At 45.0% G+C, this 27,874-nt stretch overlaps 3 protein-coding genes across 3 annotated transcripts in view; 1 reads left to right on the top strand and 2 right to left on the bottom strand.

Moving 5' to 3' along the window:
• Positions 1-24,083, top strand: part of T265_10549 (hypothetical protein) — a gene marked incomplete at both ends in the record, with an annotated part of 51,427 nt that extends 27,344 nt beyond the window's left edge. Inside the window, 13 exons of the mRNA XM_009176951.1 lie at positions 1,304-1,764; positions 2,029-2,184; positions 3,300-3,690; positions 5,438-5,694; positions 5,901-6,333; positions 6,434-7,336; positions 8,360-9,796; positions 11,505-12,122; positions 14,873-15,070; positions 17,110-17,736; positions 17,870-18,316; positions 21,684-22,146; positions 22,863-24,083. Of these exons, the coding sequence (XP_009175215.1) occupies positions 1,304-1,764; positions 2,029-2,184; positions 3,300-3,690; positions 5,438-5,694; positions 5,901-6,333; positions 6,434-7,336; positions 8,360-9,796; positions 11,505-12,122; positions 14,873-15,070; positions 17,110-17,736; positions 17,870-18,316; positions 21,684-22,146; positions 22,863-23,056 (6,585 nt within the window). The remainder of the gene's footprint in view (positions 1-1,303; positions 1,765-2,028; positions 2,185-3,299; positions 3,691-5,437; positions 5,695-5,900; positions 6,334-6,433; positions 7,337-8,359; positions 9,797-11,504; positions 12,123-14,872; positions 15,071-17,109; positions 17,737-17,869; positions 18,317-21,683; positions 22,147-22,862) is intronic.
• T265_10550 (hypothetical protein) lies at positions 14,167-14,373 on the bottom strand (the record flags this gene model as incomplete). The annotated part of the gene is made up of 1 exon (XM_009176952.1): positions 14,167-14,373. One exon carries the CDS (start codon positions 14,371-14,373, stop codon positions 14,167-14,169), a length of 207 nt encoding a protein of 68 aa, XP_009175216.1.
• A 639-nt stretch (positions 24,084-24,722) lies between the features above and the next one.
• T265_15182 (hypothetical protein) overlaps positions 24,723-27,874 on the bottom strand; it is a gene marked incomplete at both ends in the record, with an annotated part of 83,771 nt that continues 80,619 nt past the window's right edge. Inside the window, one exon of the mRNA XM_009176963.1 lies at positions 24,723-24,846. Within this exon, the coding sequence (XP_009175227.1) occupies positions 24,725-24,846 (122 nt within the window). The remainder of the gene's footprint in view (positions 24,847-27,874) is intronic.

The following is a 27,874-nucleotide window of genomic DNA, read 5'->3' as shown; positions in this document are numbered from 1 at the left end:
GTTGTAAGCTACAAGCATCCCAACGCGGGTCCAAAGGCATCTGTGCACAATATTATCGAGGATGAGATATCCATACCCTATTCTCCATACCCTCTGGCTAGGCCAGCCCCCTGTAGTCTACAAAGCCTGTCTATTGAGTCATCAGTTCCGGCCAGGGCTTTCCAGGAGACTCTTACCACCTGCTGACTTACGGGTCAAACTTTTGAGAGCCCCCTAACTAACGCCTTTACCCTCCATTCGCCTTACAGATCAGACTTTCGTGCCAGAGGCTTGACAACTGAGATTTACCACTTGCTCTCGACCGATTAATTAATCGCTCTCAGGAACGTTGTCTTGAAAAGCGAACTGAGAGTATCGAAGAACGATTCCGCTCGCCTCATCAACACGATTCACTGCTAGTTTGTGGAGCAGAGACATGATCTGTGGGATTTTCAATGTTTGATCATTGGTGTCCAGTGCACTCTTGATCTACACCAGATGAGCTAGCCACAGTGCCTCAATAACGCTGGTTAAACCACGTACGCGAGACCTTTTTTACGCAGCCTCATAAACGGTGGAAACGTCCGAAAGGTGGCAATTTTTTAATTTGCTAAGACGTATGATACTCTGGACCAGGTAACTCAGTGGCTTTGGCAACCGCCCCCTTTATAGGAACCCGGGCACCGGACCTTCCACTGCTTACGCACCTCAGCTAGTGGTGCTGCTGTGTCAATTTTGTTGCCTCCAATGCATCATTTCTCCTTTCGTATATTTTGGTGGACGAAACCGAGGCACCATGGATAAAGATGGGAACCACTGCAAATATTTCAAGTGCTGGTGGTTGCGGAGTTTTGTAAAATGCATACTCATATCACTATAATTTGAAACATAATCCTTCAGTCCTGGCTCAGTCATTCTGTTGAGTACACACCAAGGGGAGGTAAGCACTGAACTCGAGTTTCGCTCCTACTAGAGCTCGTCAGCAGTGCATATCCAGTGGCCGTTTTGGGGTTTGAACTCCGCACATCCGACATGCGAGGCGAGCTTGCTACCAATAGTCCTCCAGCGCAAGCTAGACTCATCCGAATTTTTACGTCTGCAAGTATTGCCCAACAACACCCAGAATTTCTGTAAACTTTCCGTGGAGCGTATGGTGGCTTATTCAGTGGTGTATAGGTATCTGGAACGAATTAAATTTTTTATCCATTGACCCTCGGTCAAGTCGATAGTAGTAGTGAGTTTTAATGTATTGGGGATCCACTATTGCATAGCCTTTATAGCACCTAATTTTATGCACGTGTGCTCTCCTTTTCTTCAATGGTAGGTTCCTTTGAACCAGCTGGTCATAGACGATAGTAAAGTGGCTTCATCGAGTTCGTCTAGCTCCTCTGGGACCCTCAGACGTCCGGGTGCTTGGCAGAGTGACCGAGCAGAGGTTGGTGAGCTGGACCCACGGGTTCGCTTGCTTCGCAGTCAGTGTAACTTGCTTCACAAACAATTGGTTACAAGGAGTTCCCCAAGATATCCTACCACTACAACCGTATTAGGGAGACGTGTTTGCGGTCGGCATCATCCCAATGATCAGCCTTTAGAAAGCACTGGGTCCGTCCACCCGCCTGATGCTAATAGCCACGCAAACGACGCGGACTCCACTGCGCTTGCTTTGGACGTGAATAACATTCAGGCGCTGCAAACAGTCCAGATTCTCTTACCACTGTTATTCGAATTGTTCACGGAAACGACCAAACTCCAGACCCGTCTGAGATGTATGGAAGCTATCCAAAGGTCAGTGTTTCTCTTGCTTGCCTAGTTGTGAGTATTCTTCAAGTCTTTTGTGCTGCAGTTCGGTAAAGTTGGACAGGACTATATATATATATATATACTCAGTTCATATCCTTTAAAGGCAAATTTTAGTCACTCGTGATGTTACTAGTTTTTAACCGCTAAGTTCATCAAATGCCCCAGATTTGGTTCCTCAAACAGGGCCTCTCTTGTGACATGTCTTGCAACCCACGGTCTGTCTTTTACGTACCTTTTTCTTATCTCTAGGATGCTGTTCTATTCGAGTCCGGTGTTGCTTGCCAAAACTCTTCGTCCCCGTGTTGTGTGCAGTCATATTGTTGGCATGTTGAACTCCCCGGAACGACGCGTCGTCCTTTCAGGTTTGCACATTGCTTTGTGGCTTATTAGCCGTATACCCCCAATGTTTGCGACCTATTTCCGCAAGGAAGGCATACTTCATCAAGTGAGCTTATGGAAAATGAACCTTTCCACACCGGCCACAAGGGCGCAGTCATCATTACACAGTTTGGCCAACCAAATCGATGAAACTACGAGCAGTTCCCAGTCGGCTACCACCGGTCATCATCATGCTTCTATGGTTAGTCATATAAGCATTTCACGATTATTTTACAGCTACCTACCTGAGATTCAGACAGCAGTTTGTTAGTATCACATCTGTCACCGCGATGAATGTCTGCTTCACAGTAAAACGCGCAATTCATTATTCTCACCACTTTCGACTGTGGTTGTCGTTCCATGTCGTCACCTGAACTGTTGGCTGAATGGAACTTCGTTTATTCAAATACTTGGTAAAAACGGTTGAGTTCCCCTGTTGTTAACGCTTTTATTTTCCGGTCGAGATAGTCTCACCTAACGGTACAACCACACATAGAAGATATCAACCTGTAGAGTAACTTCTAGCGAGAGAATTTCGAATCCAATTTTTTTAATAATGCACCGAACTAACCCGTCAAACAGCTCCAATCGGACGCTCAATCCTGAATGGGCACCGCTCAACATGAGCTGTTTTTTCGGGGCTGACTGATCTCTCGTCATTCTCTCTCTCTCTCTCTAGATGTAACTCCTGGATCCAAATTATCCCCGATAGGTGGTCTGACAGACGTACACCAACGACTGGCGTAACATCGCTGAGAATTCAGACTCTATTTTCATGGACACCTTCACAAGCAGCTGTTTCCCACTTCTGCTCTAATTAGTGGCTACACACTGAAATTCTAATCATGGACAGCTTTCAATTGACTAGTCACCTTCACTTTGTGAACCGTTGATTAACTTTCTTATATTAATGTAGTGCCGAACCGATCAATGCACCGAAGAAGCGTAACTATTTTTTGAGAAATACACTCATTTGCAAATCAATTTGGTTTTCTCGGGAGACTCAACTGAATCTCTCGCTTATGCTATTCTGCAACTGAATGTACTGCACACAGGCCGCCTCATGATTTAGTTGGCACGATTCTTGTGACATGTCTTGCAACCCACGGTCTGTCTTTTACGTACCTTTTTCTTATCTCTAGGATGCTGTTCTATTCGAGTCCGGTGTTGCTTGCCAAAACTCTTCGTCCCCGTGTTGTGTGCAGTCATATTGTTGGGATGTTGAACTCCCCGGAACGACGCGTCGTCCTTTCAGGTTTGCACATTGCTTTGTGGCTTATTAGCCGTATACCCCCAATGTTTGCGACCTATTTCCGCAAGGAAGGCATACTTCATCAAGTGAGCTTATGGAAAATGAACCTTTCCACACCGGCCACAAGGGCGCAGTCATCATTACACAGTTTGGCCAACCAAATCGATGAAACTACGAGCAGTTCCCAGTCGGCTACCACCGGTCATCATCATGCTTCTATGGTTAGTCATATAAGCATTTCACGATTATTTTACAGCTACCTACCTGAGATTCAGACAGCAGTTTGTTAGTATCACATCTGTCACCGCGATGAATGTCTGCTTCACAGTAAAACGCGCAATTCATTATTCTCACCACTTTCGACTGTGGTTGTCGTTCCATGTCGTCACCTGAATTGTTGGCTGAATGGAACTTCGTTTATTCAAATACTTGGTAAAAACGGTTGAGTTCCCCTGTTGTTAACGCTTTTATTTTCCGGTCGAGATAGTCTCACCTAACGGTACAACCACACATAGAAGATATCAACCTGTAGAGTAACTTCTAGCGAGAGAATTTCGAATCCAATTTTTTTAATAATGCACCGAACTAACCCGTCAAACAGCTCCAATCGGACGCTCAATCCTGAATGGGCACCGCTCAACATGAGCTGTTTTTTCGGGGCTGACTGATCTCTCGTCATTCTCTCTCTCTCTCTCTCTCTCTCTCTCTCTCTCTCTGAAGATGTAACTCCTGGATCCAAATTATCCCCGATAGGTGGTCTGACAGACGTACACCAACGACTGGCGTAACATCGCTGAGAATTCAGACTCTATTTTCATGGACACCTTCACAAGCAGCTGTTTCCCACTTCTGCTCTAATTAGTGGCTACACACTGAAATTCTAATCATGGACAGCTTTCAATTGACTAGTCACCTTCACTTTGTGAACCGTTGATTAACTTTCTTATATTAATGTAGTGCCGAACCGATCAATGCACCGAAGAAGCGTAACTATTTTTTGAGAAATACACTCATTTGCAAATCAATTTGGTTTTCTCGGGAGACTCAACTGAATCTCTCGCTTATGCTATTCTGCAACTGAATGTACTGCACACAGGCCGCCTCATGATTTAGTTGGCACGATATTCGAGATATCGCAGTATATGAAAAACCAAACTGATTTGCAAATGAGTGTATTTCTCGATAAAAGTTCAATTTGGGTTCAAGTAGATCATAAGGTTGACGGCAACTCGGGGATTGCGCCTACCTGATGAGCCCCAAGAAGGGCAAAACCGGTCGTGGGCTGTCGAAGAGTTTTGAGCAACTATGTGAGTAGTTTGCTTTATGAAAACGCTAACTATCGTTATGGACCATGGTTATGTGCACTGAAGCTGGGTAGGAGCGTACACCCCCAGCGGAAGGTAGTCATCATGTTCTGTAAGTCTCGACTGTGGACCGACCTAGCAACAATCGTTGCGGACTCTTTATGATATGAAAATCATTGAAATGTTCACCTAAGTTTGTCTAGCTAGTTATCTATCGAAGCAACACGTTACCTATCGAAAAATACCTTTCTTCTTGCCTCCACTCTTGCTGCCTTAAGTTTTTTCAAGTGTATGACGGTTGTATGTCAGTGCGCTGCCTCTTTGCGAAGATCTCTGTCTTCGGACAACAGAAGCGCTACAAGTTATTGCAGATTTTGTTTTCAGCCGATCTGCCTTCACCAGATTTTTTCCTAGAGTGAGGGCTACTTTGGACATTAGTCTCGCCTCCATTTGTAGCCCTATCCCTACTAGTGAAGGTTGTCTTTGGATTAGGACACAGTGCGGAACCACAAACGTTCTTTCAAGTTAGGACCTCTTCTGCTTGCAACCACTGAACATATTGCTAACTTTCATTTCGTTAAATCAACCAGGGAACGGTTGTAACTAGTTTAGAACACTTGCCACCTTTTTCCCTGAGGATGAGTTGTGCTAAAATATGGGTCTCATTCTGGGTACACACTGCTGTCACTTTTCCCCTTCTGCATCCTATCACCCTCAATTACAGTCAATTTCGACGCACTGTTCACTGGATGAAACCAGGTTACTGGCAGACGTTGAATCACAGTTGTGGATTCCAGCTGACGGACGTCTCAAAGAGCTTCCGCAATTCGCAAGCAGCACCCCTTACGTGGACCGTGTTCGAGAGGAGACCGGTACTCATCATGTTACCGATTTATCAAGCCGCGGTTCGTGTAGGCGCTCTGGAGCGACGGTTTCTGCTCCAGTTTTACTGACACTGCCCCTGGAGGGAACAGAGAGCAGGTTCGTAATGCTGTTACTTTTCAGCACATGCTAATGTGAAGTTCTAGTCTAACCTACAAACTTTTCAATGCGTTTCTGGTTGCTCGATATCGCCCACGGTTTGTTCATCTACTGGTCTCGAACTCGACTTATTAGCCCGATCCTACCTCTGTTTTCACCATAACTTGTCGTTTTGCTGTGGTAACACAACGTTCTTTTTTTCGCAGTAGTCCAGCCTCAGACGTCGCATTGAACCAATGGATCGAAAGTGCATGTTGGCAACTAGAATCCCGGGTGGTCTCTGTTGCACACATCTCAAACTCGTGCAGTTCTAGCCATACGTCCACTGGCTCCGGCCCCAAATCACACGCTACTCCTACTGGTGAACGTTCGCCCTCTGTCATCACCGACGCGGTGGATATTGACCTTATGCCCAAACTGGTATCAATAGCTACCCACGTGAATTCCAACAAACCGGCCTTGTGGGTGTTCGCGTTCAGCCAACTTATTCAGTTGCTCCAACCAATGAAACGTGTCAATGCCACACATATAGAGCCCCCTTCGCCGTTTGAGTTACAGAAGAGTGGAGTGACCGAGGCTTTGCTGTCTTACTTGACGGCCACGGATGCGCGGGAAGCACGCCTTTGGATTTTATATAGAGTAAGTTCACACGAGTTCACATATTGTCGGTCCCTACCTGTGTTTTCGTCCATTCATGAGACTTTTGTGAATCCCTAACCTCATTTCTTTGCTTCCTCAGATGTTTTTTGGAGCACGCGCTTGCATGAATAATTGGATTCCACCGGTTGGCAATTTGCTTCTGAGCAAAAAGCAGAACAGTAGTAAGAACTGGCCTCATCTGTTAAATATGAGTCCCGTATTGATGAGTACAACCAAAGCTGATCAGTTACATGAAGTGGATGCGTTCATTGACCAACAGACGGCTTGTGTGGACAGTCTCACGTCTGACGGTCCTTCAGCTTTCAATGCTCTGTTGGAGTGCTTGTTAGCCTGTTTCCACAGACACGAACATTTTCAAGTCACCGGTCTGCCGTCCACCCTACCGCCTGACAGCAGACTTTTGGCTCTGATCCAAACGGAACAACCTAACTCTGGATCTGTTTCGGCTGAAAATTCCAACCTGATGGCAGCTAATCCCACACATTCAAAGAAAGCTGAATACAAGGACAGTTCAGTATCTTCCGGCCCTTTATCCGTTCCGAACAGTCCATGCAGTGATAATTTGCAAAGTCGAGGTAGTACTCGCTCCCGTGGTCAACGATTTCAGGGTACTAGGCCCCATCTTTCCAAACTTTCTTGTTCGAAACAAACCATTCAGAGTGGCTCCTCCCCAAGCACCGACCAATTACTTTCCAAACCGTCTGCCACGACACACCTACCTGACCCCCATCTTCCTCCCACACCCGGTTTCATGTGGGTTGAGTTTGTACGGTTGGCTTCCCCGGATGAGGATATTGATTGCGATTCGGCGAACTGTTCTGGCACCAGATCTGGTGTGTGTTCGAAAAATTGTCGGAAATCTTCTTCCTCTTCCTCATCAATCTCTTCTCATCTCTCAACTACCTCCGGGGCAACGAATGATGTTCCACTGTCAGTACCCAGTCGTTTGCCGCTGCAAATCACCGCTTTAGCCACCTTTCAAGTATGTCTTTTTCCGCACTATGATTTGTATTTATCTTTCTGTCTTGTTGGAATCTCAGACAATGACGCTAGTTTGGAACAAACAGTTGATTTACAATCAGTTGACAAGTTCAACACACTTAGCACTGGAATAGGAAATGGAGTTTGTTAGGTGGAAACTATATTACATAAGGAACTTTTTACTACCCTTCCAACTTCCGGTAGGGTACAGTGACCATAGATCGACCAGCCTTGTTTATTTGTTTTCTGTTCGCCCTTCTCGCATAGTGTTTTTAAAGTATCTCACGAAGAGAGGAATCCGGCCCTCAGCACGCAACCCTAACAGCGCACATGATTCTGTTGTATCCTCCTTGTTGATATATCAGTCGGACACGTTAGATCACCGGAATGGAGAAGACAAACAACTTCGAGGAAGTTATATTGCAAACAAGTGGATCGTTCCGTGGTATGGGATTCAACTGAACCAGAATATAAAAAAGGAGCAACAGTCCGATAGGATGTCAGTGAGGCTGAAATGTAGAGACAAAGGTTTTCAGTATACAAGACAAATCGTTAATTAAGTGGATTTGTTCGTTCGGAGGTAGTCCTCCTATCAGATTCGAGGTGTGTGATTAAAACGTAGGAAATGTTTTATATATATGTTATATATATATATAACCGTGAAATTTTTTCTCTATAAGGAATGGTTCATATTCCGTCACATCGAAATTTTCACAGCAGTTATCATACCAAAGGACCACAATTCACCCTTTAGTTGCTTACGATAATTCGCAGTAGGGTGGTGGTTCGATCGAGTTGAAAATAAACGTGTTGTGTATCCTGGGGCGCATGGAAACTAGTTACCCATCGTGTCGCTTCTACCCAATCCAGTCCGCCACGCACCACGCTCTGCTACGTTACTCCTTATTGGCGTCCCTTTTATCTACCAGTTCCTATTCCTCTCTAGGGTAACTAAGACAACCTTTGTTCGTCCTGCGTTCTGTTTTCCCTGGTAATCAAGGTTCATCGTTTGTTTATTCTGTAGCTGGTCGAACGTATTCTTCTCCAGCGCAGTTACATTAGCAGTCTGATGCATGAGAAACCTTGGAACTCCGATCATTACTACGGCCTGACCGACGTCTATTCGCTCAGTCCACGTGAAGGTGACTTGCGAGAATTCTTGGATGTTCGTGGTCCGGGTGAGGATAGTGATAATAATGATGATGGGACAATTGATCCCAGGCGACATCAAGTGAAGAAAGATTCGTCCGTATCGAAGAGGTCGTACAATCGTTCCCATCGGAACCACGCCAGTTTCAGCTCCACATGTCGTACTCCTGAATGTCCCAGTGACGTTGATTCTATTTCTGGTACGAAACAAACAAACTCCAGTTCTCGGACTACGGTTTTCTCCGAACCCGTTGATCACCCAATAATTACTTCTATCACCTATCCAGTATCCGCCATGTCTTCTGAATTCGCTACGCTGCATTCTTTTGTTCAACTAAATTCAACATCCCAAGCGCCACAGGGCAGCTCAGGATCCTATCCTCCAAACTCCAATTCATTTCAACGTGGTCTACGCAGTTTACCGCAACGAGGCGCGGAGGGGCTACCGATGTTCATTGCAGGTGTTGGTGAGGATATTCAGGCCTCGGATTCACGTAGGACTGACAAACCGTCCGAGTCATGGGGTTTGCGACGTCGTTCAGCCACGAAGTTCAATCACCTCCGAGATGGCTCAAATTCCCAAACTGACAACACCTCTAGTGCATCTTACGCCGCCCATTTACTACCCTCCAATTTGTCCAATTCAGAAAATCCCGTTTCTGAGTCTCAGAGGACCGTCAGTGGCAGTTCGTCACGCATCAGTCCGAACGTGCTGCGGAATCCAAGTTTTTCGGTGGTTAATCGGGAAACTACGTCATCTGAACACTCCACGAGTTCCCAGAAATTAACCACTTCGGCGCAGGTCGGTGGGTCCAGACATCGACGACTGCGTGGTAGCTCTATTTTGGCAGCTTTTGGTGCACTCAGTAATTTGTCTTCCGTTACTCTTAACCCACAGGCAGCAAGCTATAAGCAGCAGTCCAGTAAGACCTTTCGAGGTGGATCCCACAACGCAAGTAATAACTCTGTTGGTTCTACAGCAGTTTCTCGCCGGTCCTTCGCTATGGGTTCTTCCAATTTCTCGTCAATGTCTCCATCTTCTGTTTCGAATTCCTCCGCTTCAATGTCGCCAGTAAGCACAGAAACCAGTTCGCTGTTCCGTGGGAAATGTCGTGCTCACCTACAATTCTACATAGATGGTCACCAGTTACCTTCAAACCTACCAATTTTCGAAGCAATTCTGAAATTCAGTCCGGAGTTTAAACGACGGTTGTCGGGTGCTCAGATGAGAGCCGTGCAACAAACGTGCGGAAACGCTACGGAACAATTCGCTGGGAACTCTGCCCTTACTGAACGTGAATTAGAGGAACTGGTATGTCTGAGCTATTTATGAGGTCTCTGTGATGGAACTGAATCTCTCTTAGAATGGCGATCCTCATTCTTTGGATGAATCCGCAGTTAAGATTGCTCAGGGGGGGGGACAAAGGGGCTTTTAACGAGTAGGCCTGGGATTCGAACCTTTGTCACCTTTGTCCAGGCTAAGGCATGTTCACACTCTCCAGTCACCTTTGTCCAGGCTAAGGCATGTTCATGCTGCATAACAACTATGCAACAAATAGGGTGTAATAATCCGCAAGGGCTACTCACTAGCCGCGAAGGGCGACTCCCACAAGAGAGGCCAGAAAGTCTTCTTTCCTGTGGGAACACTGTTTTCTTGCAGCACACGGTTGTTGGGTCTTACCTGTAGGTTAAGTAGTTAATCTGGACCAATTATTTCTCGAGGTGCACCTTTTCGAACACTCAATACTCGTGTCCCGTTGGTGCGGGCACTTTTGTCGTGTAGTTTTCAATGATGGCTTCATTTTGCGGGGTACTCTGTATGTAGAGGAGGAACTTCGGGAACAGTGTACTGCTGATGCACCTATAGTGCACAATACTTCAGGAAACCCAATGCCATTTCCAATCCGCAACTTATTGCTACAGATAATGATACTTGATCTCTTGTACATCATTCAGAGTAACCCAACCTCTCGTACGCGTACTTCAGTGCTCTGTTGATTGGCTGATGGAGTGCCAACTTGAGTTAATTTTTCCAACAAAGATTTCGAATAAGTTTTTGGAATGACTGTACCGGGTCATGGAGGTGTGTTCGTCTTGCAGATACGGATGTCTGCTGTGCATGGTTGGAGATGTAGCAACTGTGGCCGATGAGCACGTAAAACACCTAGATTTATTACGAAAAGATGCAGTAGATTGAACGATTGATGTTACTTGTTGACTCCGGAGGCCACGACAAAAGTTCTGCTGTATTCCCTACGCTACTCCATGTTTACGGACTTCCAGGTACCACTCCGTAGGTTTTAAGACTGATAAATGGAAAAGAGTAGCTCGCACCCGGCATACCTAGTTGGTTTGCCACGTTTTTCAAAGCTTACCGGATGGACTCACCTAAAGAGCTATTTTTTCTCCACCGTGTTCTGTGTACAAAAGTTGCAGAGGTCGGATCATGACCGGGCAGCGGGGTATGGAACATGTAACTAACACACTTAGTCGATTTGAGAATTGCCCCCCCTGGATTGGGACATGTCATTGACTAGAAATAGTGAAAAGCATGACCCATATTCGCAAACAAACCTGTTCATACGTTCGGTTTGTGACTCCCCTAGGGCCGCTTCCTTATTTTAATTCCCCTAAAACGCTCTATCACTTTAAAAGGACGCGGGACATCGCCTCATGCATATCTTGCCGCACCAAATTCTTACACTGCTGATGCCACAAACTCTGCTTGAAACGCTGCACAACCTCGATAGGTGACGCTGAAAGCTGGATGCTTCTAACATAATTCCGTATATACAGATTAAGATTGCAGTCTTTATTTCACGAATACTTGGACTTGAATTGATCGCTGTTTACATGGTTTAGTGCTTTGCTGCATTTTCCATACGAGTATTTCAACGGTGGACGATATAGCGCGAGTTGCTCTAAGGTGCATTATAGAGAAATAACTCAGTTTTTACCAACGGATGGGTATGTTATCCTTCCTCACCGCCTAATAGATGCTCGTGTTCTCTTTTTTTCAGATCGGTCATCTCATGTGGAGTATGACGCATGTTGTTCACTACCGTGTACTGTCTACACCCGTTCATGGAGACTCCGCATCAAACAGTTACAGCGCTAGGAAAACGGAACAACATTCTGTGGGGGCGCTCGGTTCTAAAACTTCTACCGGCTCATCCACCAAAACCTCTTCACTTTCATATTCCCCTCCGTCAACCGGAACATTCGGTTCGGCCATTACTTGTCTGAAGCGTCGTCGTTCGGACGATTTGGAGGTTGCTGCCGATGCTCATGTGGATAAGTCATATGATCCTCCCAACAGTCCCACATGTCCGATAAATTCAACAAGCTGTTTGAATGATTCAAAACACCCATTGTTTAGCAAACTCACGCGCGATCTCCCCAAAGGACTTCTCAGTGAAAGACGTTGTTCATGTGACTGTTCAAAGGGTGGATGTCCAACGGCGTCGATCAACACCAATGAGGAAGACCACTTTTCTGCTGAACTGAATGTTGCAAGTTGGAATTTAACCGAACAACCCATTTTTGCGACGCTTTCCTTACTTCGAGTATTCCACGCTATCAGTCGTTTTTGGTACACGTTGCACGATGTACTGGATCCATACCCAATCTTATCTCCAGTAAGTACTGTGCCTGTTATTGCTTATTTGTCAATTTTTGAGCAGTTAGTAACTAGGATAAAACATGCTTTCATACTGGTAGTCTCGGTCATACAGTAAACGGTAGGGAACATCTGATACGTAAACCGACTATATACTGCCTTTCAACAACCCCACCTAAGAGTGGCTACCCTTGTCGTGTCAGTGAAGTTTATCTTAACCAATGCGATACCAAACTATGCATTTAAGGTCGGCTCGATTAGGACAGATTGGTAATAGCTTTTAAATTGTCATAGTATTCTTCTCTATACTTCTCTCTCGGAAATCAGGTCCTTCATTCCTCTTGATTCCATGTTGTCTTGACAAGTACTGAGTTCGGTAATGGCTAATCTATTCGCTATAGTGTTTTCAAACTACGGACGTTTCCATCACTGTTGTGGGTAGTACGTAAGAATAGTGTCCCTTCGGTTGAATGTTCCTCGTCTACTTACATAGCACTGATTTCGTGGAACTTGTCATCGGTCTGAATATGCTTGTTTTTTTTTGCTGCGGCCACAGCATAACGTATCCATTTGAAAATTTTGTGTGGTCTGTTGGGAAGACCGGTATTGCGCTTGCTCTTTGTCCATTCTAAGGAAGCTGATGGGTAAGCATGTTATTGAGCTGTTCTTCCATATTCTCTTACTGGGCTGACTGATTGCTTTCGCTATCGCGAAAAAAAATCGCCTCGCGTAAACCTATTTTTGGTCCGCAAACCTTGTCTACGGGAACATGCGAATTCCTACACAGTGTGCAAAATACATATACGGTTACCCCTTCTTTCATGTGTCCTTTCGTGGTTACATCAATTAGTTGTGAGAAGTCCCTGTCTGAAAGCAGAGGAGTTGAGGAAGTGTGTGGAATAATTACATGGCCACAAGCACTCGTTCACACAATCGGGATGTATTATGGTTCTCGCTATTCGTATATGCACCGAGGTTCTTGTCTAGTTTTTAATCGTTCTCAGCAAACCGGGTTTTAGCAGACCCTGGCTTGCCGAATGTAATCGCATCCGTCCTCCAAAAAAAACTCAGAGACGAAATTCACACAAAATTCCTATGTCCAGGGCTGTTGTTCCATAAGATCTAGTGTGGCACAACTGATCCGTGCAGAAGAAGAAGCGTCTTTTAGTAGAGTTAACGAAGGTAGTTTGAGCGCACTGTTTTGGACAAGGTGGTTATTGCATCACGGCTGGAAACATTGCCAGCACCGAAAAGGGCAGTGTCAGAAGCTGATGGAGTCTGTCTTGCTGACGCCGTGCCTATTCCGCCTATTTTTTGAGCTGCGGTTTGAGCTATGCGGTTAGTGGTTAGATTTTAGACTTTGAACAGTGGATTTCATTCTGTGAACGAATTCAACCCATATTGAAGTGCCGAGAGGGACCGCTCAGTTGTTCCCTTTTCTGTGTGCAGGATGCAGTGCACATCTCATCGGTCTCTTGGGAGATCTGATGGTGCAACATCTGCAACAGGAATTTGAGTACTGCCATTCCGTTATAGCCAGCTAATGTAAGTAGCTAAGGTCTAGCTGGGGTAGAAGACCCCTTGTTCTGATAAGTCGCCGCTTGTGAGCCAGTCTTCGCTAAACTACGTGATATGAGCTGTATGGTTGAAGATAAAAATGGTACTGTATCCTTTTTATGTACGAGTCAATCGCCCTACTGATCGACAAACCACACAGGAATGAGTTCTTCAAATATCTGCTTGATCCAATCTTCTCAGTAGGATTCGAATTGTTAATGACTTTTAATAAAGACGAAACAGCTTTACATTGTTTGTCAATTTCAGAATAAAATCCAGACTGGTCAGGATGGTATTTGCTATTCCCGACAGTCTCTAGACAGATCTTCGTTATCACTACAGCCTGTTATACCGTCTCGTTGATAGCGTTGATCGCCTTCTCGTTGAAAGAAAAAATGTGTCTATGACTCTTTCCTACCAGCTTGGTATCTGTTTCGCAAAGGTTTTGTTATTCCTGCAGGTGATATCGTCAGTACGTGATTGCGTAGGCTTCTATTTCAAAACATCTACCCAATTTGACCGGTACCCGCCCAGTAGTTGAATCCCGTTTGGGTGTAATCATAAGAGGGGTACAGTATAATGGATTTCACAACCCGGGATGGTGCGCGTAATGCCTTGACTTGGGCGTCCATTGTTCGCAAACAGTGGTAAATGTTGTCAAATGGAAGCTGATTGTCACGCATGTAGTTGGTTGATTGATTTTCTGCTTTCATGCTGGCTGTGGACGTAGAAGACTTCCTGTGGTGTCAAAAACACTCGGACACTTTCCCGTATGTGTGTGCGTTATGTGTCACATACGTCATTGTACCCTCAACTCGGGAATGAACTGAGTTCAGTTAATTATTGCACGTGTTGATTGTGACCCTCCATTATGTTACTTCATCCCGCTCAATTATTTTTCATACTATTCAGCTTAAATTACTCTGTTTCCGAACACCATTTTTCACATACTGACAAAACTGCTCGCCAGAAAACACGGGTGGTCGCATACCGCATAGTTACTTTCTGGGTTTGGTCTTAGTTGTAAGTTATTTTGCCAGTATACAGCTGCGTTCACAATTCACTCTGGGCCGTCTTTTTTGCGATCCGTATTCATGCTAGTTTGCAGCCAACTTTCGGACACCAGATCTGTTTAGTTGTCTGTCGTTAGACGCCAGGGTATTTTTCTGATCACTGCGCAACTCCCTAACCCTAAGGTCCTCTTTATTTCAGACGGTGTTTCGCAGTCCTAAACTTGCCATCAAAGCCAATCGTCAGTTGCAAGATCCATTCAGCGTGCTCGCCGGAAACCTTCCCGGATGGTTGACTCATTTAATATCTACATGTCCCTTTTTGTTTCCGTTCGATATTCGGCGCATGTTTTTCTATGCCTACAATTTTGACCGTGATCGAACCCTGCTACGTTTCCAGGTGAGCATCATGATTACAGTAATCTCTTGATGAAATGGGCCTTCCTTGGGGGATTCGCTGTAGTTCATTCTTCTCAACTCAATGGTCCTTCCGAATGCCCATCTTGGAAACTTGGACATTCGATGCCCCTTGATGACTAGGCCGCGACTAACGAGGAACGTTTTTTTACTCTGCTGTAGTTGCCGTCTTTTCAAAATAGTTTCTCTTGGGAGATCACACCATATACGATTGCTGCTGTTTAAGTGACCTCTTCCTCTATGGTAGGAATGCTCGGTCAAAGTAAATATTATCCTCTTGGAAGATGTGGTTTGTGAGTTATTAAGAGACGACCTCTCATCAGAGTCATGCGGTCGAGTTCGGTGACTGGGATTCGAAGTGACCATAAAACTATTTGTAACGTTTCGGACTTAATTGGCAAAATGCTGTTTTGCACCGACTTCGTGTTCTTATCACACCTGTCTCAAAAAGCTTTACATACTTTTCTTATTCGGAGATTAGTGCTTTGCAACTGGTGTTGAGAAAACGTCCATGCGAAAGGGTTATTACAACATTTCACAGGTGCTTCTCCGGTCACTTGATATATTTATCCACACCAGTGGTTCTCAAACCTTTGAGCCCATCAACCTCCTAGTACCCTATTTATGACGCCATCACACCCCTCGCCTCATATGCAGTACACCAACAAAGCCAGAAAAGTTCAAACGAAGCAAATCAAATGATCATTCAAAGTTATTTTTATTGCTCTCAAGAAAGACCCTTTGGTAGGGAGGTCAATCCTCTGGAATATATGTACTGCACTCTCTCGTCTGGCATAAGTTTGCGATCGCCTTCTGAGAGAACGAAACATGTTCTTCCGTTGTTGTCTATCTTGGGAGATCATTATACACAAAGCAAAAAACCGGGTGGCTGGATTTGATGGCTACTAGCCGCTTAGAAATGGCATAGGATTCCAATCTCAGAGATGTGAAGTCGCTTTCGGATTTTGGAGTAATTCGTGTTAGAAACTTCTTCCACTAAAAATGATGATACGGTGAGCAAATGTTTGACTTTTACCCCAATCGAGGACAGCATTTTCATAGCTCTGTAAACAACCAGAAATCTTACGATAATATGTTGTGAACGTACTACGAACATGACGGCATTTATGGATTAATCTCCTTACTAAAGAGGCACAAAGATCTTCTGGGGGCTCATCCTGACAAACTAGCTTCATTATGAAGTTGAGGTCCATTCAACCAACTAACACGGACTACTCGCAATGGCTGCTTACTCTCTGATGGTTGCATTTTAATAGCACAAGACCGTAAACGGTAAACCTTTCTGGGCCATACAGACTTGTCTGAACCCACTGAAAGTCGGTGACGCACGGATTCAGTGCGATAAGCGGTCATATGAATGACGTTTTGCATGGTTATGCGATCACAGCTATCTGGGTGGTGTGTCGGTGAATTGGCATACCAGCTGACCGCAGATATCTGAGGTGGTTAACATCACTGTATCAGCCCTCACCTCTCTCTCTCCTATGGGCTTATTCCCTCGCTCACTTTGAGAAACACGGTTCGGCACCCACCTCGTTCATCCGTAAATCTCTATGCTACGCATCGTCATCATCATCATCGACAGCATGACATCAGTGTTCAACACCGATGCTACGCGGTTTTTAGAAAGCTGAACATCCCTTTTTCACCTAAAACTTGCAAGTAATTTAACAGTCCATTTTCCGTTTTACAATTCGAACACTCCAAAGCTTCTCATCCTTAGCTGATGGGAAGCAATTTTGACCAGGTTAATCGCCTCACAAAAGTGATAACACGCCCACACTGTTGGCGTGACTGAACCTAGTTCATGCTAAACAATTCTTCAGTGCTAGGTGCAGTTTTGGAGCATGTGTGACACCCTCCATGTTAATCCGCTTCCTCGACCTTAATTTTATGGTTACCCAAATCAGTACACCTGTTTGATAGAAACAACGTAGCAACCTGTAACCGACCAACGGTTTTGCTCGATGACCTGTTATGTATTGTCTCTTCGACTCACAGGATGCCACATCTGCAGTATCGGAGATGGAACAACAAATGGTTACTGGCTACAGAAATCCTACCGTCACAAACGTTCAGGACAACTCACTTCTTTCCGTGCCACATTCATCCATCCCCAGAAACCATATGAGCTCTGAATTTCCCCAATCCGGCAATCCTGGTTCCCCAGTGAGCAATTCAGGCCTCAATTATCTGTCTCTACTTGCTCCTTCAGCAGAAAATGGGCAGCTCATACCAAATATAGTTTTACCCATCCGACCCGATTCTACACGACATTCCCACGTGAGAAGTCGCTATCATACACGATTGGCATTGTCTCCCAATCTTCGGCGCCACAAGGTCACAGTTCATCGTGATGGAAAGCGTCTTTTGCGTCAGGCGGAGTCCACCTTGAGTGAATTGATGGACTCACGTGCAGTACTTGAAATTGCATTTGATAATGAAGTAGGCTTTGGTTTGGGTCCTACTCTAGAATTTTACACTTTGGTCAGCCGGGAGCTCATGAAGTCTTCGCTCAACCTTTGGTATGGCAGTGAAACTACGAATGATGGATACGTGGTAGCACCGGCTTCAGGATTATATCCTCGACCTTTGGCGAAACAGGCACGCTCGGCTGTTGTTCGTGAGGTAAGAATATCAAATTCTACCGAACACCTGGTTACGAATTCGATGTGGTTTTGGCTTCGCCGATACCAGGTTATTTTGCTAGTCTTTTGCCCGAGGACCGTTTTTCATGTCGCTGCCTTTCCTATCTCCTTAGGTGCGTTCCAGATTCGTCTTTCTTGGTCGCCTAATGGCTCGAGCGCTTCTAGATTGGCGCCAACTAGATTTGCCGTTTTCCGCTGCTTTCTTCAAGTGGTTTCTGGCCTCGTCCCCACTCGAAGCCATTTCTGATGGCCATATTCTTCCCAATGATTTGGCCTTAGTCGATCCGGAGCTGGCAAGACATTTACGTCAGCTAGCAGACATGGCAAATCGTCGTCAGTATCTTTGTCGACAGCTAACTCAGCAGTTGAACAATGTGACCCATATTCAAGGCGGTTCACATACAAGAGGCGCCTCATTTATTCCTGTTTCATCGTCCAAATCCAGTTGTGCTTCACGTGGTTCACATCATCGTGGCGTGGATGAACTCAAAGCAGCGTTGCTTGTCTTGGACAACGAAATCGAGGACTTATGCCTGAACTTTGTGCTTCCTGGCTACGATGTAAGTGTGCTGTTAGTGTTCCGCCAAGTCACAGGTATTCTCACTTCTCACCGACATAGATATGCATACCACTACTCTCTCAAAATGAGTATGTTCTAAAGTTGCGGTGGATTATGGTGTGAGTGCTGCGATACATAGCAGCCTGTTGTCTAGAAGCTTTACAAAGCAAGTGAGGTAAATGGCCTTAAGGCTCTGCTTTACTCTATGACGCATCATTTTTGAGGTTAGTGTTCATGTTAATTGAACATTTAGTAATATGTAGCTAGCCAGGTATCCACAAGTGTATGTAGCATCGCAAATCAGTATTATTTTAGAACCGAGAGAACAGCCACAGCGGTTCACGTGAACGATTACTTAGTATGGTATTGCCTCCTCGGGTTTTGTGGTTCAGGTAACATGGAGTGTTGTCACCTTGGAGATGGCCTCGTCCGTGATCACAGCAACAAACTTAGGTCTTCGTTTGTACTTTCGATACCAGTTTGGTACAATCCATCTTGTTCGCCTTATTTACCATCAGACTGTTGCAACACTCCGTGACACCCGTTCCTATGTAAGTAATAGGATCGCTCATCGATGCTCCCATTCTCCCAAACCGAACCTCTAAGACACACTTAGTAAGAGGAAATATCCTTACGTTCAATTACTTTTTTACTGTAACTTCTCCATGCTGACAAAACCCTCCAGCAATAGATTAGGAGCCACCGAATGTGTAGCGCAGCACTCAGGCTCGAACCGAAACACCTACCGCGCTGATGGTTGACAGTTTCACCCGTGATTGCATTTCACTTGCTGACTGGAGCCAACTAGATTGAGTCCTATTTACTGAATTGATTAAAGGTGATGGTTAGTTTATGGTCCGATACAACCCACTTCATTCGTTCAGTCTGTGGAACGACCGCGGTGTGAGTTCGTGAATGGCACCTCCTGTTAATTGTCTGTCTTCGCCAAACAGGTCAAGGTTGCACGTCGCAGTGAAGTAAGGTAGAACAATTGACGCCGTACCAATATGTATCTCAGTGACCGCTTCCAGGTATTTAATATGGTCCAAAACAGAGAACTTATTACCAACACTAAATACCCATGCTGCGAATCTGAAGGTTTGGTTTGTCCTATTGTTTTTTTTATTCTACACAATCTTGCTTGTCCGAGACTTTCCTAGAACACTGACATTCATGTAGTGGTCATTTTTGAGGAATTCATGTGTTAACCTACTGAGTTCTACACAACTTGTCCGAGACTTTCCTAGAACACTGACATTCATGTAGTGGTCATTTTTGAGGAATTCATGTGTTAACCTACTGAGAATGGAATGGTATGAATCCTGTACGAATCCCTGTTATATCCTGGTCTTGTTTAGTCCTAGACCCCTAACTGAGCAAGGCCTTGAAATTAGAAGTGGTTTAGATGCTCCCGAATTATTTCTTGTAAACGGGGAGTATTGTATTGCCGTATCTTTGGTTCACGTGCGAACCCTGTCTGAGATGCGCAAGGTATACTGACAGTAGTGGAATAGTAAATTAGCGTGAAGTTACATTAAATGATTAATTAACCGCAACTGGCCTGTTGGTCGATCAAAGGAATTTGTCAGAGCATAGTCTCGTGCTCTCCGTTGTTTCATGTCACGTGGTTAAGACATCATTCTCGCTTCATGCATCCAGTTGACTGAACAGCTTGAATTTCGTTTTCGATCACACTCTCTCAAGCGAGTTTTTGTACTTCCTTTTCAATGGGGCGGACCATAGATCGCCTTCATAAAGTGTGCTAGTCGCCTAACGAAGTAATTGCCTAGCTCATTCACTAAGAGGTCTTTTTACCCGTTTGCTGGTGACCTACTAAACACTGGAATAAAAAGCAACCCGACAAACATGCGATCACTTTCGATGTTACATATCAAATATCGTTATTTCGAGATTTCACATTCCTTGCTCGCCCCCTAATTGAGAACTCCTGTTTCAAACGGTTGTGTTTGAGCAATAACAAGGCTAAAAGGAAACAAGTACTTAAACATAGCTTCGCGGGACCCCTGAAAGAATTTTCTAATTTACGCGATATTTGGAAGCTGCCGAACGTTAGGAGGTGATGTTTTTAAATCATAGCTAGTCTGTAATGCTCCACATGGATAGCAGATGAAAATAGTTCCGGCATTTCCTCTACTTGTTTCTGAAGGTGCTTTGCGAGTGACTCATTTTGAACATGCTGGGCGCCCGGTACATAATAGTGTGGATGGATTGTCGCTCTCGAAAGAAACCGAACTTAGCAGAGCTCATTTGTGTTTCGAAACCAGTCGATGTTGATCGCGTGTCGGATAATGAGTACCTGACCTATCAGGTGCTTGGTTCTTGTCGCCTGTGGCCATTCTTTGTTTTTTTGTACTCACAAGTACATGGGCAATACTACATCGACACTTTAGAAGGGCTTCTCTGTCTAGGTAAATGAATTGTCCAGTGAAACTGAATGATGAGTCGAGCAGCACCGAGTTGCACGGGTCTGATGCAGAAGGAATTATCCAGGTCATGTTGCAGTAGCCTTTGTACGTGCAATCACTTAACCTGTTCACACGACAATACTTGTGGCTGAATAAAAAGATACGGATGTGTGGTTAGTGATCGCGTGCTTGCGACAGTAACAGTGAAGAAAACTGGTGCTTTGCTGTCGTCGTTCAGCTGTAACACCCTTTCGGTGCCTAGCTGCCGTGCCACCCGAAGGAGGCACGAGGGCTGGGATAGTGTCAGGTTACCCAAGCTTAGGCAAGGGAATTCGAGAGGCAGAGGTCGGGTTTGAACCACGACCTTCCGGTCAATAAATTCGCGCTGATACATCTCGCTTTACTGTCATACAGCCTCGTCATTCAGTTGAACAAGACCTTATAGTGAAAAGAAGATAAACGGAATGAGTGGAGCCTTACGCTAACCTCCACTAACACTTACACTTACACTTTCAACGCCCACTAAAAAAATCTTAATAGTAGCTGAACTCCACTGGCATTGATTGGCCGCTATATATTTCAACGCCTCCAGCCAAGTACAGAGAAGATCACGTGGGCCCCATCTTGGAAGGCGAACATGATCCGGAATTTTCGGTAAATCATTCATTCCTTTATCTATCGGGTTTACGTTGGTACGTCCCTGGTACGGGATGTTCCGCTGTTTGCACATGCGGCTCACTACCAATACCACCGTGCACCGAAATCAGTACGAACCGTGTCAGACAGCACGGCGATTTCCAGCTGTTGCTACCACCACTGACAGTAGATGTGAATTTTTTGTATACCCAACCATTTGTATAGTTGACTGGTTAAGCTCGTAACGCTTCTGTCAACTTTACTTGACAATGACTGAGTTTCCTTGTTATTTTACCACATTTATAGATTGAATTGTTGAAGAATGGGAGTCATGTCATGGTGAATGGAAGCAACCTGGGTGATTACATCCGTCTTGTCGCTCACTGGTTGGTAATTGAGGGTGTGAATCGCCAAATGGAATCTGTCATAGAAGGGTTTGACTCCGTACTTCCCAAAGTACGACAGCGTTTGGCGGTATTGTTTCAGCCAGACGAAATGGAAGGACTGTTTTGTGGTCGATCTTTCTCGCACTTCGAGACGCTGTGGGGTGATAACTCGGGGAGCCCGTCACGATCTGGCGAAAGAGAGTCATCGACCTCCAATGAGTGGGATGTACAGAAACTGACGGAGTCTTGTCGATGTGACCATGGCTACACTCCACAGTCTCGGAGCATTCGCAATCTTTTCGAAGTTATGTCTGAGTTTGACGAAGAAGAGCGGCGCTTGTTCCTACAGTTTGTCACTGGCAGTCCTCGTCTTCCTGTCGGAGGTGAGTCCGTTTCCCATTCTAGGTCGAATGTCAATCGAGCTATGCTGCATATTCATTGGAGTGCACCTAAAGGACTGTAGCTTCAATAGTCGAGTTGCTGAGTGATCTGTGTTTCATGGTTGCGGTCGCAATCATTCATTTTGACAAAGTTTTGTATCCTGTAACTGAAAATATATTTGTCACAAGGAGTAAAGATAGGTTGCATTTCACGAGATGCGCCTAATCTATATATCACAACTCAATCGTTATTGTTTTTTTAGTGAATTTCACTTGATTGAGTTGACTGGTGACCAGTGGTTCTGTCGCCGTCTCTGATCTAACTAGCTGGTGAACAGTTCCAGTAAACCCCATCTTAACCACTATATTGGGTAATCAAACAGATCCCAATGCCCCATAACCTTCGTAATTTGGGTTCCGACAAAAATTCATTTTCCACGTGATCAGTTGAAAAAAATTCGGTAAAGGTCTAAGTGCCTGTCTGTTGCTGACTTGATATTACTTAATGGCCAACAGGACGAATCACATGATTGGGTTTTAACCGAAGTATCTGTCTGCTGGAAAAGTAATCGCCATAGCGGTTGGGAAAAATGACTGCTATGAGGTGGCTTTGATCAGAGGTACACTGGTTACATGTGGCACGAAGATCCACATTGATTTTGTCCATTTGAATTATTTTCTCACCGGACTCCGTGGCTCCATACTGTTTTCCGTTGCAGGTTTCCGTGCTTTGAAACCACCCCTGAAGATCGTACTGAAACGGGAGAGCGGAGAAAATGCGGATGGCCACCTGCCGTCTGTGATGACCTGTCAAAACTACCTAAAGTTGCCCGACTACTCATCCAAAGAAATGCTCGCCTCCAAGTTGCACTACGCCATTCGCGAGGGACAAAACGCGTTCCATCTGTCCTAGTCAATCAGATTCATCGCAGCCCTTTGTGTACGCGCCCGTTCAACCAGCACCATTTTGAACTTTGTCTTCATCAATCCTGTACACATGTGCCTATAGACTACTGCGCGTCTTCTCCTTTTTGTGCGTGTCTTCCCATTCGTTTTCCGTTTCAAAACGCACACAATGTGATGACGCTTCAACTGTGACACCGCCTTCCCCTCTCCGTATCCCTGTATGTATACATTGGTTTTTGTTCGATTGTTTCATTTTTTGCCAGTTATTGTGTTACGTGCACGGTTTCAGGCCAGTAAGTTTCCCTGCTTGTTGGCCTGCTGTCCACCTCCAGCCGTGACGCGCTTATTTTTGTGATTCGCGAAAGTTTGCGTTCACACGCTCTTTCGGGCAACGAAACAAGCAGCTGCACGCGTTCCGTTACGTATTTTCACCTGTCCATTACTTGACCGAAACAGTTATTGCTCTCCCTTCTGATTTGTTGTTTCGTCTAACTTGTTTCGGATACACACGCATGCACAAAGACGATCTGTACGGCCCGGAGTCATGAGACGTACGCACATATCGATTGGTATGTATTGATTCATTCCCCCCGGGAGATGTTATCTATCTAACTCATTGTGTATGTGCATACACGACTGATTTGATAATCAGCTTCGTGGGCACAGTCATCACTGTACGAAATTCGGACATGGTTTCCTCTATGCAAAGCTACCGACCCTTTCATCTATGCATATACCCACGCGTATACATACATATACATATTATATTACATAAATCCCAAAGTTATCGGATCTCTGAGACCTAGCCTTACCTGTTAATCTCAGTCCCAAATCAGGCTTCTCGCCGTGCTCAAATCAAGTTTTTTCAGGCGTTCGCTCTACATTTCAAGTCAATCGAATTTATTTTCCACTACTTTTTACAATCAAGCTTTCTTCATGTTTGCGTTGGGTTGTGATGAAGCACATCCAACGGCATGAGAGACTTCGGCGACTTTGGACTTCTCAAAGCAGAACGGGGATTAGGACCCGTTTTCAAATGTCTCCTACATCTTCAGGTTTTCACCCTGCGTCCTTGCCTAGTCATAGCGAACGTCGTGACAAGAACTTCGATCATTGGGTGTACTTGACCTCTAATACGGCTCTATTTGTCTAGTTGGTGTTTGTGTCAAGCTATGATTTAGAATTGGGGTTTTCAATTCATCCCTTGGGTTAGTTATATTCCAATCTTATGGAACAGTCCGTGAGGTGCAGCGCCGAACACATCTCTGGTTGGCCTGTAGTTAGATGCTACTCGCCTTCCAGGATGGGGACCGCGTGATCCTCACTGTGCCTGGTTGGAGACACTACAAGATATGGCTGCCGACCGATGTCAGTGGCGTTCTTGTTGCCAGTTTCTTTTCAGATTGCCTGAGTGAATGTCTGGAGGCGTAGGCACCTCGGGATGATTGTGTTAGGCTAGCACTAAGTCCCTCCCCCATCCACCTTTACTTTTTTCTTTACAATAAGGTTTTCAAATAAGTCATGGTCGTACGGCAGTGAAGCATCGGTGTTGAACACTGACGTCATGCTGTCGATGATGATGATGATGAGAATGTGGACTGTTAATGGAGGCACCTGTTTGATTTTCAGCAGCTGTGCACATCTATAGATTCCCGCTCGACTAATTCGATTATCATGGATGTGATCCAACTTTGACATTCCCATCCATTGTTGGTCCCGCGTCTGATACGGGCACAAGTTCCACATGCCTCGGTCCATTATGGGGAAACACGGCATCCTGTGAGCAATCGATTTCCGCTTCAGCCGAAAATTACAATATAATATTTCGTCCATTCACTTATACTGACAAAGACGCTGCTACTCACTCGGGACGATGAATGCTTTCTGCCAATCAGGTTAACCATGAAGATACTGGATTTGTATGTCACCTGCACGTTTCCTCAGTCTCCCTAGACACTCCTAATTACTGATAAAAAGGGCGTAGGTTGTGTGGGCGATCAAACAGTCGATCTTCTTGTGGGACAAAATAACGTTTTCTTCCACCTCGGTCACAGAAGATTTCAATCTACAACAATCTCGGCCTTATGGGCGTGGTTGCCTGTCCAAGATTGATATACAATCACTGGGAGGCATGATTTAGTCTACAGAGTCGGCTGCCCGAGGACCCTTAAGTAGTCGATGAAGGCTTGCAATAATGGGGTGTTTCAATCATTGTGTTAAATTCTGAATCGTGTGCCTTGGCGTTTTAGTACCATTGCTCACATTGATTTCCACCCGAGGACCCTTAAGTAGTCGATGAAGGGTTGCAATAATGGGGTGTTTCTGTGTTAAATTCTGAATCGTGTGTCTTGGTGTTTTAGTACCATTGCTCACATTGATTTCCTTGACAGTGCGCGTCACCATCCCAAGCGGAACGCTTATATGCGCATGAAGATTTCATCCGCGTCATAGCTAGGATTTACCCAACTTTTATGGTCGAAGAGTTTTCAGCAACCTTATGAGTAGTACATTACAAAAATATATATGCATCGCGATATCTCGAATATCGTAGCGACTGAAATATGAGGCGGCACATTCAGTTTCCTGGAAACATCAAAACCGAGAGATTCAGCTGGGTTCCAGGTAGGAAAATTATGATGTACGAGAAGATACCCAGTCTTACTTCCTACAGACGTTTTATGTTGTGCACGTTTCAAGTCAATGCTTAACCAAGGTGCGGGAACCCCAGTAAATGAAAGTCAAATTTTGGGGATATAACATGCTCCAGTTGTGGTGGAATTTTGGGGGATATAACATGCTCCAGTTGTGGTGGATTATCCAGGCTTGAACTTTTCTGAATACCGTAACATGTCGGCCTCTGGCTCGATAATCTGCCCTAAGAAAGACTGCTACTTACTCGAGGACGACGTGCTCGGTGGGAGAGATGGGTTTCAGTGTCAAGGATATTTGTGCGTATGATTTGGCGATAACCCTTAAGGTTGTTGTTAAGATACCACGGCCCCGATCATAATCTGCAGCGTGGCCAACCACTACTCAACTGGACTCAATTAGACACACAGCCCTTCCATTTAAGAATAGCTACCCACTGGTGGAAGCAGATTCTGAGTTGATTAACCATATGATTAGGGCTCTCATTGTGGCGGTTGTGTTTTTCGCAGGTTGCTCGAAGTTAGCAAGGATACTTGCGGGTGGTTGGAGAACTGAACCTCTCGGTTCGCTCTAAGTGAGTCACAGGACAATAAAGACAAGCCGTTCAAGTGCACTTCTTTAGACAGAGAAGTCCAAAGATCTATCGAACGATCAATCTCGGTTCATTGTCTCATCTTTGTTTACTACGCCACAGATATACTGGACATATCGGTGACTATAATTCAACAAGTTTTCCCACCTACGTATACTACTAGAGATTCTAAGCACTGATAAGGTTGCAGCAATAAGAAATAGACATCCGTTCGTGATATACAGTACGTCATCTCGCATAAGACATGGCAACCAGGTTAATTGCGTGAGCAATTCGGTTGCGTCCTGTCTTGCTCACCGTGGTTTTGTCAACTTGATGCGTAATGTTAAAATCGGTCGAAATGAGTTCATTCTACCTGGAAAGGCGAGTAGTACTGGTTTCTCCTCACTGAGTATTTCATGGGCCTTTTGGGGTACCCCAATCGATAACCTTTGTGCCTAACAGATAATAGGTTGCTGAGCTGTCTGACTGATGCGGAGAGAAATATGGCAACCAGCCGGGAGATTGGTGTAAGCAGTTGTCACCGACTGACAAGCTTGACCCAAGCAAAACATCAACCAATAGTAGGTAACGGGTAAGGTCAGGCACAAACATGACTTGCGTGGATGCAGTGTCACTTCAGGTGAACCTAGACACATACCGGTGTGTCGCACATCAGTTTGGACGCTACAACACTAATGTGGCCATAGTACTGATAACCTATCAGTCTTCCCGTTTCATTTAAGATGGCAAACTTCGAGCCACATAATAACCACTGATCCAACTGAACTTTCTGCCGCACAATGAATTAAAGTTTAAGCAGCAGAGCTTCAGTAAGGTAGCCAGTAACTGGTTTTATAGCTTGGAGTGGTTCATTTAAGCTGTATGGGAAATATTTCCACGACTAACTTACAGTCGTTGACGTTCCAAGTGTAGGTAAAGCCCGAAATATGTGACAGTTGGTGGCTATGGAGGCTGAATGAAAACTGGATGGATGCTCTGTGTCTGAATATCAGGACACCAGTTGGGCAGGACAAAAACATGAAACCAATGATGGCTGTGATTCTGAATAATGGGTCACGTACACTCCATGGGAATGCTAATGAGCGTCCAACATGTGGATACGTTCACATCGCGAAACGCTTAGATTTCCAAAGTTGTTTAGATGCGTTCGGTTTGCTCCACTCGTGAAAATCTACGGAATTTTCCAATCGTCTTGCGACGCCCAAACTATGCGAGAATTCATCTATTCTGTTATCTGTACGGTTAGAAAGGGAGAGTTATCGGCATCGCGTTCTTCCCAAAGGTTATTCAATGAGTTGTGCATATGCGGTTTCAGATGGACTTATTAGTGCACAGGTGGTGGTAGCCATAATACAAATCAGGTGTATGTGCACTAATAGAAGTTTTTAGTATGATGGGCAGTGGAGGGTTGCAACGGGTATAAAAATAAATACAATGCGAAATGGGAGCGAGTCAAAAAGGGGACTCATCATATGTGAGTCTCTTGGTGAAAGTCCGGACGGCGGTAACGTGTTTTCTCCGCAGTTTGGCTGCTACACGTATTCCATAGTTGTCCGCGGGCTTGGGATATTTGGCCGACTC

The sequence above is a fragment of the Opisthorchis viverrini genome (genome assembly GCF_000715545.1).
Source record: "Opisthorchis viverrini unplaced genomic scaffold opera_v5_384, whole genome shotgun sequence".
Lineage (NCBI taxonomy): Eukaryota > Metazoa > Platyhelminthes > Trematoda > Opisthorchiida > Opisthorchiidae > Opisthorchis > Opisthorchis viverrini.
The sequence above is the reverse complement of the archived record's forward strand: the minus strand, read 5'-3'. Positions and strand labels throughout refer to the sequence as shown.